Below are 16,271 nucleotides of genomic sequence, written 5' to 3'. Positions count from 1 at the left end.
AAAGTCTCATGGGATCCCAAGCCTAGCTATCCATAAGTGCCGTGACAGATTCTTCTGCCAATACAACCTTTCTCTTCCTCACTCTTGGAGAAAGAATTTACATGCAATACAAGTAAAGAATGTCATTCCATTATTTTTTAATAATCAAGACTTACTCCCTCTTAACAAGATATGAAAAATGTGAACATAAGCCAGCGATTCCCACTGATTTCAGTGGGCTCTGGCTCAGGCTTTTAATGACGCTGACGGATACACTTTTTCCAGATGTAGTCTTTCATCCATCAAACCATTCTGTTGTTCTGAGGAAATCTGGGATGTAAAGAACATCTGCCACAATGAACATAAAAAGCACAGACCTGCTGTTACTAATGGGAAGTATTCTAAGGGCTTGGATTAAAAAAAAAAGTTAATTAATTTTACAAGAATAATTACTTTGAATGTGAGTGCCAATGGCCCTTCTCACATAAAGCTTTTCCAATATAATCTTGTTTTGGTCTTGCTGAGGACAAAAAAATGGTTCAGTTGTTCTGACAAAAATCTTTGTGAATAGCTGTAAAATAAACTCTACTGAAGGGGTTTCTATAGCTTCCTTTTAAATTCTATTTACTTATTATCTGTAAACAAAGAAGCTGATTGGCTTGGATTTGTATGATAAATTATAATGAAATAATAAAGCCTCTAAGCAATCAAGAAAGGAAATAACTGCTTTTAATGTCCTCTGTTAAAATGTAATTGTGACATTTAGGAATCAATTTGCTGCTTTTTTCTAATATTCATTATATCGCTCATTAGCACAATGCTTAGCAAACACAGAAGATGCCTTTTACTATAACATTTTATAGCATCTAATCTCTTTTTAATCTGGTTTTGCCAAATTGTGTAGGTTTTTTTCTTGAAAATTTGTATTTTAAGAATTTGAGCTGATTTAAGATCCAATTTATTGCAGAAGAAAAGACAATCAGTTATGCTAGAGCTCCCCTTCATCTAGACATATATACAGTTTCCTTTGTCTTTTAAAAAGGAAAAGCAATCGCCAAGACATGTCTTTGTTAAGGTTCCCTGCTGGCGGCATATGGCAAAGTTACTGGCACCTTGCCTGGAAAACGCAGCAAGAACTGATAGATCTGATCTCATTCTAGGGCTGGGGAGAAAATAGATTACCATGAAGGCCACTCTTATAGCCTGTGACCATCAGTTGCTTGGCAAGAAGCACAAGTTCCTTAAAACAGATCTGGGAAGGTGAAAGAGAAAGAAATCTTACCCTCCTAAGTGATGGCAGAGCCTCCAGAACAGTCCATGCCAGAGCAGGACCTTCAGACGTCTTGATGTAATTCTGGTTTATGTGCTACTGTGAAATAAAACTCTCAAGGTGTAAATCTTTAAGAAATAATAGCATTTAAATGCATACAAATGTTTAAGAAATAATACTCTAATAATTATAATAGCAACAATTTTATTATAAAGAATATTATAATAATATTTTTAAAGGTTGGTCTCAAGTTTTTCTTGAGAACTGTGATGAAATCCTGCAGCTGCAGAACTTCTGAAAATAACTCCTAGTTTTCTTTCATAGTGCCATATTGCTTGAACCAGACATTATGAGTGATGATCCATTTGATGTTAAAAAATAGACTTTTTTCTTATTTGAAATTAGCTTGGTAGTATGCAGTTTTGAAGGGTTTAGTGGTATTGAATGGACAGGGAATCTACTGTAATTGTGATGTTTATTAAGCAGAAATCAAGAAGAGACTTGAACATCTCCAGTCCCAAACTTGGACAAGACTTCAAGCAGTAAGAATCTACTCCATTCTTCCATGAAGATACTTTTCTGCTAAATATCATCCTATAGCAAAGATAATTTTTATGCTTATACAGATTTAGTAACCATGACAATTATAGGGAATGGAATTGATTTCCAGATTGCTTTAATTATTTTTCAGACTTGAGAAATGCTGTAAAAATTAAAATAGAAAGGTTCTTTTCAATTACATTGGCATGATTAATGCTTTTTTTTTTTTTTTTTAATGAGAATGTCCAGCCACACAGATGTCTTCTTAGTCCCAATGATGACAGGGTGCAGTTTCATATGAAGTCTGCCATTCTCACAACACGACCCCACAGCCCCTTCCCATTCACTTGTACCAAATTTTGCAATTATCAAACCATATACTGAGCCACTTTCAGATCTGACCCTACCAAGGTGCCCTGTGGTTCTAAGACCAAGTGATCCAGTGCAAGCCAGGGGCAGGGATACAGGTTCAGGAACATGAGGGAGAGAGGGAAGCAGCCATGAGTGCCCAGATCGTGAGCAGCCCATGTCAAATCAGATGACACAGCTGCTGGCAGCTCCATGGACAGACCAGGCGGGCCTGCAGTGAGACAACACAACCCCATCACCCCTCCCATTCACTTCTCCTGCATGTTTCCTGCAATTACATCCTTTACACTTGCAATTAGCACTGACCTGAAAATGGTCCAGATAAAACCTTTTTGTTCATCTCTTTTGCACAGCCTTATGTGAGCCTGGTGCTGAAGCATGAGCATCCAAGGTCAAAGGATAGATAAAACTATCTCCAAGTAGCACTTTCAGCTTACTGTGAATTAAAACAACTGTGTTACTTTGGCCTAAACTATTCATTACATCCTTTACTGTTCCATTTAATAAAAGCATACCTGTCCATGTTCTCACTATTATTTATTTGTATTCTGTGACTCAAGGTGTCTCTAAAGAAAAATGATTTGTGGAATGCACAATGCAGAGTCTTTTCTGCTGCTCCTCAAATGACTCTTCTTTCTCTTCCAGATTCTGCAGTCATGAAACTGTATACCAGCAAATCAATCTGAAAAAATACAACCTTGAAAATCATTCTACCTCCCCTTCCAAATCAAATAGGAGAGCAGAGAGGTAGAGACACGGAACAAAAATTCCTCATGTACTCATTTGTTTCTTTAAAAATGCAATGTGGATTACTTCTTTTAAGACTCATTGCACTGGAATGTCCTGATTTTAAAATCACAAGTTATTTCAATTTGGCCAACTTTTAATTAAAGCATGTTTTGCACAACAAACAAATATACTGAATTCAAGTTTGATTAGACAAATTGTTCTTGTAAGGACTTAGTTATTTTAGTTTAAAAAAAAAAATAGTTCATCTCCAGACTGGCCTCTTGCAGGATTTTTTTTTTAATTAGTTAATGATTCTGCTGTGAAGAGGTTGTGTAAATATATCCCTATATTTTTGACAAGGTTATTACTTTTTAGAGCTCCAGCATTTTAAATTATGCTTGCAGAAGATATCAGTTATAAAATTTATTCATTTAATCTGCATCTGTTCTGCATTCCACAGAGAAAAGACAAGAGTATTGGGTGCTTGAATACTTTAGGAGTACTACATGTGATTGTTAAGACAGCTCTTTCACATAAGTGCTGCTGTTCTGCTTATGTCTCCTTAAATAGAATGGCAGCCTGGAAGAGGTGTTTCTTCAGGGCAAGTCCCAAAGTGGAAAAACAGATGGGCAAAGACAGCATCAATGGAGTAACATCTCAAAGTATATAATCTTGTAAGTTTGTCAGGTTACAAATAAATAGGTTAGTGAAAGACAGGAGTCAACTGTTTTGGACCACATATGTTCTGAAACAAAGAAGTAAACAAATAAAATATTCCGTTGTCTTTAATCTGATTTCTTGTGTAATGTAAGGAGAAAACAGCCTTTCACAGAAAAAAAAAAAAAAAAAAAAGAAAGCATGCTATGAAACTTCTTTTTAGTTAAATATGCTAACTCTTATGTTCTGCCAGTTCCCAAAGAAAAATTTTGATGGCTTAGTACATATAAGAAGAAATAAAGACATGCTGTAGTTTTCTCCTTCACATAATTTTCATTTCAGTCAGCAGTCTGCTGTTCAAATAAAATAAATTCCTGCTCAGAAGTCTGATTACAGTTATATATTTCATGCAATCACACAATGTGAATCTTACAGATATGCTGTATACATTATTCAAAGGAGAAGGATGAGCTCAGTCCGACATCAAAGCACATTATTATCCTTTCCCCATAAATATAATAACACAATTTCCTACATTGAAATGAAGCTGTATTTAAAGAAAGGATAGCATGGGAATACTACTTCTTGATAAGTGGTACATCACACAATTTTTAACCAAATAGGAGTTTCAAAAAAGAGTAAGTAAAACTCAAGAATAACCAGAACAATTACTTTCATGCACTTTTTGATAAAGCTTTTGTGATTTATTAAGGAGAGATATTGGGATACTTTGTATTCTCAAGATCAGAACATTGAGTTTTATACTAATCTAGACAAAAGCATAGACAAAAAATGTCATTTTTCAAAATGTGTGGATGCAGCACTTTAGTTTGTGTCCAGGCTGAAACATGGTCTATCTCTCTTCTCCCAGATAGAGTACAGCATATTTATTTATTATTTACCCAGAAAGGAGACAAGTTGGATTTCATATTCCACTTTGCAAGAAATTATATGCATAAAGTACTAGTCATTCAAACAAATGTGATAATTTGAGATCTTGAAAAAGGACAATGGCTTAGAGTTTCTTTACAAAAACTTGTCACTGCCCTCCCATGCCAATTTTGTTTATGTCCGAATTATATTTCATCTGGCAAAGCCATAAAAAGGTTTAAACCATTGCTAACATACCAATTGCTTATCCCCAGTTATATGACATGTCTGTAAAATCAGGCCACTTACAAAACTCATCAGCTGTTGCAGTGTCTGATGTCATAGCCCTCATAGGAGGAACCCCAAAACCAATATTTTTGCACAGCATGAACCATGTGAAAATAGCAAGAAACAGATATCATTAGATATTCTGCACAAGCACTCCAAGTCTCTCCAGGTTCATATCAGGATACTGCAGATATCTTGGGTTTGCTCTGAAGGGTAATGTAAGCATAATATATACCCAGAAACATCTTCTCAAATGCAACTGAAGTCTACCCCTGTGCATCAGCTTTTATCTCCAGTGATTTTGGCAAAGGCCAAGTATGACCTGCTGAAAGAGTGATTTATCCTAATTCTACCTTAGATTGCCTCTGGGGACCACCCATATCTTTCTACTGATTTCAGAAGCAAGACTTGCTTAAACTAAACTCCTAACCTTTGCATTTCTAATGGAAGGTACTACCCCCAGTGCATTGTCATTCACTGAAACACATGCAAAATGCACTCCACACCCATCCTTTTCAGATGGCTCTGTGCTACCCAACAATGCCAGGATCTGCAACATGATCCAAAGACTCCTAAAGTAATCAATAATAATTCTGGTATTAGCAGCTGGAATGATGTATCTCTTTTTGCTGCACTGTATAAAACATACTGGGTTTCTCAACTACATGAAAAACATTCTTTTCCATTTTCTATTCAGTAATCCTTTCTAGTTTGCAAATACTAACCTTCTTCTAAACACTACAGCAGAAAAGAGTGGCGAATAATGTACGCGAATAACATCCTTACTTCCAAAATAGCAGTATCTGTCCTGTTCATAAATTGCAAGAATCCCTTGTTACCCTGTCCAGAGAGAAAACAAAAGCATACAGCTCTTGTTAGTGGAAGACAGATGAGATTTTTCTCCAGCCTAGGTTTGTGGAAAATAGCTTGATCAGAATTATGTCTCATCCTGTCCTCTAAAGGCTCTATCACTGTCATAAATGAGAACAAGTTTTGGCTTCTTGAAACCGTTAGATTTGGAAGCCTATTCTTTCTACACATTGTGGTTCCATTAAAATACTGGCTTTCTCCATGGCATTAAAAAATACAGAAAAATAAATTAGAATACAAAATCTATTTATTCTTTTCTAACTGCATAATCCTTTGTTGGCACAGCTTTTGCAGATAGTCCCAAATCAATAAGACTATACTTTACAAACATGCACAGTTTTCATGTTTCTTTGTTATTACTATATCATTCTCTTTAATATTTGGAATGTATAGTGAAGGTGCAACCTCATGTATCATTCCTGTTGCACAGTCAGTTATACTTTGTGTGTGTGTGTGTGTGTGTGTGTGTGTGTGTTTGTGTGTGTGTGTCTGTATTTCTACATTTCAGAAGCTGCCTGGAAGCAGTTTGCTCTGTTCCCAGATTGTCTGCTTGAGTCACTCCTGTGGCAGCTGCAGCAGTTTCTCCTAAGCAGCAATACGTCCTGCAAAGGGCTGTCAAGACCAAACTATTATTTTCTGGCAAAGGAGAACAGCATTAATCAGAGACCAAACCCTGATCAAATTTTTATAAATCATTAGCCAATAGCTGATGAAATATGATAGTTTTTATTAGTGTCACTCTAACTGTCACGCCAGACCTGGAAATCCATGACTTGTCTCAGTTGGTATAGATTCCCAGCATTTAACAAAACAAAACAAAACAAAACAAACCACTGAAAAACCCCAAAAAACCCACAAAACCCACCAGCTGAGATGTGAGTACATTTTTCTAAAACTATATGCAAACAGAAGATGAACCAAAGGCTAGCTTAAGTTTTGAACATAAGAGCAGAGGACTCAAGAACTATCTATTTCTTCTCCAGCATATGTAAAAGAAATTACCCAGAATGGTCCTGAACTATTATTCAGGAGTGTTTCTCCTTACTCCATAGCAGAAACTAAAAAGCATACTTAAACCTCCTGTATTAAGATGAAAGATCAAAAGCCTTGAGACTATTACAGGAATTAGAAACAGAAGCACCTTTAACTTATCTCCAGTAACTTGTTGCTGAATAGTTGAAGCAGCATCTAGTTAAAAACAGTTTCAGGTACCAGTCCTGCTTACATTTTTAGTGAAGATTTTGCGTTTCTATTGATCCATTAAACTCGTATTTTATTTATGGAGTCTAGACAGTTTTTAAATCAAACACAAGAGCAGCTTACAGGGAAGTACCATTTATGAATGCAATTCCATTAAAGAGATTATCTGTAAAAGGGCACTGGATCAACGTAGTTTTTAGGGGGACCATTCCAGTAATTTCTTGCTGTCTTCTGGTCACATTCAAGCCATCCAGTTGGGTGAAAGATGTGTGGGGCCTGTATTTCTGCATCCTAAATTTTGGCAGATTATATAACTTAAAACAAACTATATTTTAAATATAAACACCAGCTGTTTTCATTTGCTGTTTTGAACCTAGAAAGTAAGCAGGAACAGGGACCACAATTAATTTAATTTTAAGTATTTGATTCTCAGCTGTTATGTGTTTGCCCTGTCCTTCATTGTGTACTTTTAATGGTTATATGGAGACAGGAGCCTTTATCAACACATATTTTTGACAGTCATAAAGAATATTTCCATACTATACGTCTCAGTACCATTAATTTTTAATTTCGTCTCTGTTATATCCCTTGTGCTGTTAGTTTTCAAATTTCCAGTAGCTTACTTCCTTTCACCACAGTTTCTTAAATGCTAGACATATTTTTTGTTGCAGTTAAAAAAAAAAAATCTTGTCTCTAATCTTAATTTTTTTTTTCTTTCTTCTTTTTTTTCTCTTTAACCATAGCATTTCACTTAACTAACATTATGAAATTATTAAGGTTTTGTTTTGTTTTGGTTTTTTTGCAGAACAATTGCAATGTTTACACTTACTGGAAGATTTTATCACAAGCTGCTATATTGAAATGCCCTTATCCATGTCCCCCATGTCTCCTTGCGTCCCCCATGTCCCCTTATGGCCATTAGACCAGGCATACAGAATAGAATATGCAGCCACTCCATTTTACAGAGTTAGAACCAAATATAAATCAGATGCTAGGAAGATCTAAGTGAACTACCCCCAATGGGCTTGGCAGAGGTCTGCACACATAGATCCTCTTCTGCTGCTGCCCCTGCTAAATGCAGAGAAAGGAATACAAGGACTTACAACAGAGGGAACAGACAGTAAAAACAAAATAGAAACAGTAAAATAAAATCAAATCACAAAAATCGCTGTGTATTTGTCACAAGTAAGCTACACTTTACATTTTTACATATTTTTAAGGTTTTTTAATATATTTTGTTTTCCTATAATTCCTTTTCTCTGCTAAGAATATTAAAAGTCCTTGCCTTTTTACAAAATCTGGTGAGACCCACAGAAATCCTCAGTTTATACATTGTTCAGATTAACAGAGAAATGTCCTGATACTATAGGACAATTCACAATGAATTTAGTTTCTTGATCAGCAACCAGCTGGAACATCTCCAAATCTACTAATCTTTCTTTCCTATTTTCCTCCAAGTAAAATAAGTAACTTCAAATTGACTATAATTTTTTCTTTTTTTTTAATGAACTGACTTTGTCAAACCTTAAGAGTGCAATTCTTCAAATAACCTGATTTTATTATGACTTCTGATTCTTGTTCTTCAGGAAATCAGACTTGATTATATTTGTGGCTAAAATCAATTGCTTTAAATTAAGAAAAATGAGGCATATCATACTTGTTGTTGAACAGATTAGAAATCTGCAGATTTCTGTGAATCAATTCATATTGGCAGGTAAGGTTTGAGGAATTAAGGCTTTAGAAATAAGAAGGCCACCAAAAACTAAAATAAAGCATCTGTAACAGAAGAAAAGTTTCTGAAATCAAAAGCTCAAATGAGCCTAAGGACGGGAACAAGGTACAGTAACAATCAAGGAGGGACAGTGGGAGACAGAAGCCATGACATGAGCCTGTACAGGAGCACAAAAGACAAGAGGAAAAAATACATGACAAAGCATCAGAATAACCTGAGAACTTGATTTTTCAGCAGTGCTGAGCACTACTGCATGTTTAGCCCCTAGTTCTTAATGGACTGGTTCATCACAAAATTTTGCCAAAATACCTGAAGGATTTATGCATCCACTTATAAAAAGCAGAAACCTACACAAAAATAACTTTACTTAGATTAAAGGAAGCAACGTGTCTAACAAAAGGATAATAAATTTAATTGTCAGGTGTGAACATAAAGGTACAAAACCTTAAGAGGGAATAAATGTGTTTACTTTCAGCTTGAGTAGCTAAGTGACAGATAAGAGAGTAGCAAAATTATCTAACTTTATCCAGTGTTCACTGTCTTTCTGGGAATGGGTTGATAAGTTACAGAAAATTGCTAGTCTTCAAGTATGGCTAATCTATTGACAGCATTATTTTAAATTAACCCATATCATTTATATAACTACAGCATAGTACAAGCACTCACACTTGGCAGCTGAGTAGGTATTTCTCAGAACCATGGATCCATCATCAAGATGCCATGAGGTACTTTGAGTTTATACTCTGTATTTTGCCAAGTGATGCAAGTGAGGGGTTGCATTTTTAGCAATGCTGCATTGTGTGAAATTTAAAAATATTAACTTGCAATTTTCAAAATTAGAATGAAAATATCTAATTTCTAATTGTTTTCAAACTTTAATTTTTTTATGTCTGCAAAATTCATTCCCATACAAAAAAGTACAAGTGTTATAAATAAAAAGGCATGTATATGAACAACAAAACAGCTGAGCCATACAGGTCTAGGCAATAAAAGCTGACATACAGAATTACAAGAATTTATGAAAGCCCATGAAATGAGTGACAAATGTTGCAAATTGATCAGGTACTACGCCACTTTAAATTCATAAAAGCGTAAGACAGCAAAAACAATAAATCACTGTGAAAAAAATTATACTGAAAAGCATATAAAAATCATGGTCTTCCCTAAAAATATGTGCCCAAGACATAGCCTAGTGGAAATAATGTACCTCTGATGCTCTTCCCTTAGTAGTGTAGAAACAGGATACTTGTAGTCTTCAAATTTTCTCACTTAGCCGTATGTTGGCTGTGCATAAGGAAGCAAACTCTTTGAGTCTGAGCAGTTTTGCTGAGCAGCCCCACAGTTTCTGGCTATCCATCTACCCTTTGGTTGCTCCCTGGTTTTCCTGCAGCAACTGTCATCTCCTGCAATCCAGGTATATGGTGAAAAGTTCAACTACTCTGCTAGAAGGGGAGCACTGTAACCTTCCAAGTTACCCTTAGAGGTTTCATGTACTTTCTTTTATAGAAAATAGCAGCAATAGTATTATTTTCATAGTTTTGACATAGGCAAATTGTTCTTTCCATTTAAAAAAAATGGAAAGTACTGTTGTCATGACATAATCAATATTGGAACAGTTAACAGACTACTGGAGCATACTATGTATTTTTTCTGTTTATCAACTCTAAAACAAATGAAGGATACAAGCCAAAGAATTGCATTGCTCCAAAGATAACATTGTTATAACTATTTCTTCTTGTGCCACCCAATGACTTGTCAAATCCATCTCTACAAGTTCCTGAACTTAGCTGTTATCCAGGTTAAACAGCATTCCAAGTGCAGCCCTCACCAGGGCTGGATCATCTTCCTCAACCTGCTGCCAATGCTTTTCCTAATGCACCCCAGGATACCGCTGGTCTCCTTGGCCGCATGAGGCTGCTGCCTCATGGACAGCTCCTCGCCCACCAGGACTTTCCTGGCGCTGCCCTCACACCGCCCAAGAGCTGCTGCCTCAGGGACATGGGGCAGAGCCCGCCACGGCCTTGTGAGACGCCTGCCTGCTCCCTGTGGCATTGGGACCACTGGGAAGGTGTGTGGCAGCCGTGGGGACCTGCACGCCTGTGTCTGCCTCTCAGCTGGGCTCCCTTCACAGGGCAGGCCTGAGCACTCACCAACCTGGCTTAAAACTCGAAGGGGTGGTTTAAAGGTGAGGCAAAACAGTTAGAGTTTCATTGTCCTGAAAAGGATACAGGGAATGAAATTCATTGCAGAACTGCCTACTTAATTGTTTTGCTACGGTCAGGTTGGCAAAAGGTGGGTCCATAAGGCAGCAGCGTGCCCAAGCGGCCAAGGAGACCAGCGGTATCCTGGGGTGCATTAGGAAAAGCATTGCCAGCAGGTTGAGGAAGATGATCCTGCCCCTCTATTCAGCCCTGATGAGGGGCTGCATTTGGAATGCTGTGTCCAGTTCTGGCCCCTCAGTAGAAGACAGGTCACTCCTGGAACGAGTCCTGTGGAGGGTTATTGAGGACAATTAGCGGAGCATCTCTCTTAGGAGAAAAGGATGGGAGAGCTGGGCCTGTTCAGCCTCGAAATAGAATGAGTGAAAGGGAACTTAATTGATATCTTTGAGGGATATCAAGAGGATGGAGCCAGGCTCTCCTTGGTAGTGCCAAGCAATGGGATGTAAAGCAACGGGGAGAAACTGATGCACAGGAAATTACACCTGAATGCGAGGAAGAACTTCTTTACTGTGCAATTGACCACACACTGGAACAGACTGTCCAGAGCAGCTGCGGAGTCTCTTTCACGAGAGATATTGCAGAACCGTGGAGATGAAATCTTGTGCCATGTGCTCTAGGATGACCCTGCCCGGGCAGGGAGGACCAGATGACCCACTGAAGTCCCTTCCAACCGGGCCCGTTCTGTGAGAGTGGCCGCAGACAGGCGACCCTCCGTGCCGGGCGGCCCGCGGCTGCCGGGCCCTGCCCGCCGCGGGCAGCCCGGGCGCAGGCGCTGCCCGGGCGCAGGCGCTGCCCGTGCGGCAGGGGCCGGCGTGGGGCGGCGCTGCCCGGCTGCCCCGGGGTGCCCGGGCCGGTGCCTGCCGCCGCCCGCGGTGCCCGCACTGCCGGCGAGACGGGGCCGCGCTAACGCGGGGGTCACGCAGGCCGGGGAGCGTGCCGGGGCCGGTGCGGGGCGGCGCTACGGGCGGCAGCCGGCGCGAGTTGGCGGAGGGCGAGCAGGCGAACGCCAGAGCTGCTACATCCGGGCTGCGGCGGCGGCACCTGCCGCGGCGGGGGCCTCGGTGACATTGGGGCTCGGCGGCTGAAGGGGGAGGCAGCGCTGCGGAGCCCGCAGAGAGCGAGATCTTCGCCCGCACCCACCGAACCACCACCACCCCGGCACCGCCGCCATGGTGCTCAGCACCATCCTCACCCACGCGAAGAAGCACCCTGCCGTGAGTACCTGAGCCCGAGTACCTGAGCCCGAGTACCCGGCCCCGCGCCCGCCCTTCTCTGCCATCGCTCGGTGTCGCCGGCTGCGCCGGTCGCCTCCTCCTCGCCCATCCGTCTCCTGGCATTCCTGTGCATGCCGAACCCCTGGACCGCCCGGAGCTGGTCGAGCAGACACGGCCACGTCCCCTTTTTCTACCGGTTCTGCGGCCTTGCTCATGCTGCAAGGCTTGAGGTGGCCCTTCCGTTCTTCTTGCCCACCAGTTTGCCCCCACTCTAGCCCTCCTCCCATGTTTCTGGTTTTGTTATCCGAGAACAGACGGTAGGGGCTGTTTTGGCGGTGAAGGGACGGTTGTCTGTCGCAGAAACGCGACGTGACGGAATTTTTGGTTTTGGTCTCTCTGGTGTAGGACTGTTTTTCTCATACCTGCCTCTTCATAGCTGCTAGTTCCTCAGTGACCCCAGGGATACTTTGCAAACAGGGAACTTATGGCAGGGGTTTAGAGGGCCAGGCATTTGTAAAGTCCGTAAGATTGTTCTTTGGCCTACCAGGCCCACCATAGCTGATGTCAGGAGTGCCATGTATCAATACTATTTGGCTATATTGCGGGATGATACTTCATTTTTTTGTGTTGTTATTCCAGTTGATCCCTCTGTTTGTGATCATTGGATCTGGAGGTGTTGGCGCAAGCCTGTATCTCATGCGTTTGGCGATGTTCAACCCTGATGTTAGGTACGTATTCAGTAATCCCCAGTGCCAGTCCTCTTGCTGCCTATGTTACACTCCACTGCCTTGGTTTTTACGATTCTGGACGCTTTAATGTCTTGGTCCAGTATCACTTGACATTAGGTGTGTGGAGCTTTCCTTGATTTGGAGATCTCTTTGTTTACCATGATACTTAGAGACTGCTAACAAAGGAAACTGCCTTTTTCTGGTGAAACTTGCTTGGATGGGTGATTCGATGACCTAATAACCACAGTACATATTTCTTTTTTTTTTTTTTTTTTTTCCAATTTTGAAGACAGTGTTAATATTCTCTCACATCTTGCATTTCTCTCAATAGCTGGGACAAGAAAAATAACCCAGAACCTTGGAACAAAATGGCTCCCAATGACCAGTACAAGGTAAAATGAGAAGTACAGATTTTCAGGAAGCATCATATTAGAGGTGTAGCCTACTGCTATAGGATGTTTGATTATATGGGAAAATAGTTGGATGTGTGATGTATTCCTTTTGTGCAGCATTTGTTTGTCTCTAGAATTCTGAGCAGAGATGGCTGAGTTTGAGGTTTAAAACTCCCCTGATGGTGGTTGATAATGGGGTGAAAGGAGTCTGTATGAAAGCAGTCATATTTATTGCACTGTAAGGAAAAGAGCAGCTATAAGTGAGAGGAAGAATTTACTGGCTAATAATACTCAGAAATAAACTACAGGGAGAAGGACAAAACCCAAGAAGAACTGAACTAGAGTTTTCTAAGCTCTAAGCTGTTGGCCTTTACTCATGAAAAGCCCTGCAGGAAAATGTCAATGTTTAACATAACCATGAGTTCAGGTCTGCACTTCTTGATTTTTTGAAAACAAAACAATATTAACAAATTTAATATCCAGTAAGTAACTGGATGCAATAGAAATGTTCCTTAGCTGATATTCAACTAATTTAATTGAACTAAGGAGGAAGCATACAAAGATGTCTAAAACATTTGGTAGTTTACAGGCGTCCTGAAAACATAGAATCATTTCTGTTGGAAAAGATCTCCAAGATTATTGAGTTCAAACTTTGACTGAACACCATGTTGTCAACTAGACCATAGCACTGAGTGCCATGTCCAGTCATTTCTTCCACACTTCCAGAGATGGTTTCTCAACCCCCACCCAGGGCAATCTGTTTCAATGTATGACAGGCCTTCCAGTGAAGAAATTCTTCCTGAGGTCCAATGTGAACCTCCTCTGATGCAGCTTGAGGTTGTGTCCTCTTGTCCTGTTGCTGGTTGCTTGGGAGAAGAGGTCAACCCCTTCCTGGCTACATCTTCTTTTCAGGGAGTTGTAGAGAGTGACAGCCTCCCCCGAGCTTCCTGTTCTCCAGTAACAGCAACAGCACTCTCAGATACTCCTCATATAACTTACTCTCCATACCCTTCACCAGCTTCATTGTCCTCTGGACATGAATCATGTTTTAATCATGCTTTACAGAAATGCTATGTTAGTATATTGCTGTTAAGAATATTTTAAGATTATTTTCAAGCTTCAAAAAAAGCAAACCTGTGTTTTCTAAGCTAGTGTCTTGTTTGGTACCATATACTACTATGCCAATAATTGAAATAAGTAGAAAAATCCCACACTTCCAAAATAAAACAGATTGCAGTTCCCTTAAAAGTCCAAAAAGAAAATTTCATTCTTTGTTTTCATTGCCAGTTCTGGAATGTTACTGATTTGTAAATATCTAAACTTGGCAAATCCTGCATAGTGCACAGCACAAATTCTTTTAAAGAGTGCATGACTTGTGTAGCATTCCCCTTCTGCCTTAACATGCAAACACAGCCTCAGTGTTTGCCATATTTGGGTGTGAGAATCATTGGGGACATTTTTTCCAAATTTGCCTTGTGGGAAATGAAAACAACATATATTCTAATTTGAGGATGACTCTTTAGTAAAAAGTTCTTGTTGTACAAGTCTTAGCTTTTGATGGGTTTTTTTTTCTGTTGTAAACTTCTCTTTGTCATATTAACCTCCTCACTTTTTTTCCAAAGAAAAGATTTGATGACCTGAGCATTACTGTAGGAGTTGCAGAGAAAGATGTAATTTGAAACTACTGTAGGCTGTTGTGTTTTTTTAAAGAAAATATTTAAAAAATTAAAATTTTGTGTAACTAAAAATAATCAAACTGATAGTTATGTGCTTTTCATATTTTTTGCTTTTTAAGAAAAACTGCACTATCACATGCTTGCTGTCAAGTCAGGCTGGGATGCCAAAATATGCAGATAGTCTGCAGTTGGTCTCTCATGCATATGAGTTAGTATACTCATTGTCCTCCATCACTTTTTGGATTGTTCTGGATTGCTTGTAACAGGATCCAATTGTAATAGTATAAACTGTAATAGCATGTGAGAGGATCTGTTCTGACTTTAATTCCTCCTTGTCATCCTTTGCAGTTCTAGATGCAGCTACCTAAACCAAACTTGGCTTTTGTAGCGCTGCTCTGAATGTTCTTTTGTGCTACTGTCTGTTCACAGACACTGTGCTTTGTGCCACATGGCAAGCTGGCTTTTGCCTTCAGTATACAGGAGCCGTAGATTTTGAGCAAAATGGATAAACTTATCAGTACTGTAAAAAATTCCTCTGAGTGGACTTCTAATTCTGGGGGTTAAGAGGAGACACTCTTGGTTTTCTCTGGTGGGAGACATGACCACTCATTTTAAACCCAGAGCTTCTAATAGTGGGTATAGAATTAATACTATAAAGTTTATCAGAGGTTGTCATTTATTTATTAGTGCCCAGTTCACAGACTCAAAATACAATTTCGGTTTCCTGGTGTAAGTTCAATGATGTATATTTTTAGTAAATACCAGGGAAAAAGTGTAGTCAAGCTTCTTAATTAACCTTCTCTTTTCTAGTTGTTCTCGGTTAATATGGACTACAGTAGACTCAAAAAGGACCGTCCTGACTTCTAAAAACACAACAATGTCCATAAGCTGCACAGAAAGGTCTTCCGGAAGCTGTTCGCACAAGTGTCATGCTTCATCATCCAGGAAATAATTAAATTTGCCTCACACAGCACCAGGTTATGTGTTTGAAACTGTTTTGACGAGGCTTAATAAATGTTTAAAACTTGAAGTGTCTGCTCTTTCATTTTGCAAAATGACAATATCCTCCTGTTAAAAGTTTCTGCTATATGGTTTGTCAATAAGCAAAAGCCAATTCATGTTTCCTCGATAAGAAAGCAAAGTTGTTGTGGTGGGCCTTATGCTCAGTGTGTTGATCTCAGAAAAAAAACTGCATGCTCATGCAGTTATACCACACTTCAAGAATTCGAAAGCATGTATTTATATATATGCATATATATTTTTCTAGTACACCTGAATTTATCTGCTTGCCACTTTAAGAAGTTTTGATTGCAGAAAAGTCAATGCCAACAAGTCATTATCCATCAGGGAGGGAACAGATGTTGCCATATGTTGCTGGAGGGAAGGAAAAAAACAGACTGAGCTCTCCAAAAAGTTTTGTTTCTTTTCTTTCTTTTTTCTCTTCAAGTTAAGCAGGTTTTTTTTATAAACAAAAAGACAACTTTCAATATTTAAAAAGTAAAATTCTATTAACGTTCTCAAGATTTCCTGTGGAT

The 16,271-nt window shown here is 39.4% G+C and overlaps 1 protein-coding gene and 1 long non-coding RNA gene across 2 annotated transcripts; one reads left to right on the top strand and one right to left on the bottom strand.

The window, feature by feature from the left end:
• Positions 1–6,279: 6,279 nt before the first annotated feature.
• LOC132326106 (uncharacterized) lies at positions 6,280–11,483 on the bottom strand. Its single transcript, XR_009486135.1, has 3 exons — positions 11,209–11,483; positions 9,712–9,907; positions 6,280–7,145 (listed from the first exon to the last, which is right to left on the bottom strand). It is a non-coding gene; the product is annotated as an uncharacterized LOC132326106 (long non-coding RNA).
• Positions 11,484–11,729: 246 nt separating this feature from the next.
• On the top strand, positions 11,730–15,766 carry NDUFA4 (NDUFA4 mitochondrial complex associated). The gene is made up of 4 exons (XM_059843838.1): positions 11,730–11,940; positions 12,580–12,668; positions 13,000–13,060; positions 15,547–15,766. The coding sequence occupies exons 1-4, from the start codon at positions 11,896–11,898 to the stop codon at positions 15,601–15,603; spliced, it is 252 nt and encodes an 83-aa protein (XP_059699821.1). The 5' UTR covers positions 11,730–11,895; the 3' UTR covers positions 15,604–15,766.
• Positions 15,767–16,271: the final 505 nt, after the last annotated feature.

The sequence above is a fragment of the Haemorhous mexicanus genome, chromosome 1 (genome assembly GCF_027477595.1).
Source record: "Haemorhous mexicanus isolate bHaeMex1 chromosome 1, bHaeMex1.pri, whole genome shotgun sequence".
Lineage (NCBI taxonomy): Eukaryota > Metazoa > Chordata > Aves > Passeriformes > Fringillidae > Haemorhous > Haemorhous mexicanus.
The sequence above is the reverse complement of the archived record's forward strand: the minus strand, read 5'-3'. Positions and strand labels throughout refer to the sequence as shown.

Coding starts and splice junctions, on each gene's coding strand:
- NDUFA4 (XM_059843838.1), top strand. CDS start 11,896: ATGGTGCTCAGCACCATCCTCACCCACGCGAAGAAGCACCCTGCC. Junction 11,941..12,579: donor ACGCGAAGAAGCACCCTGCC/GTGAGTACCTGA, acceptor TTGTTATTCCAG/TTGATCCCTCTGTTTGTGAT. Junction 12,669..12,999: donor ATGTTCAACCCTGATGTTAG/GTACGTATTCAG, acceptor TTCTCTCAATAG/CTGGGACAAGAAAAATAACC.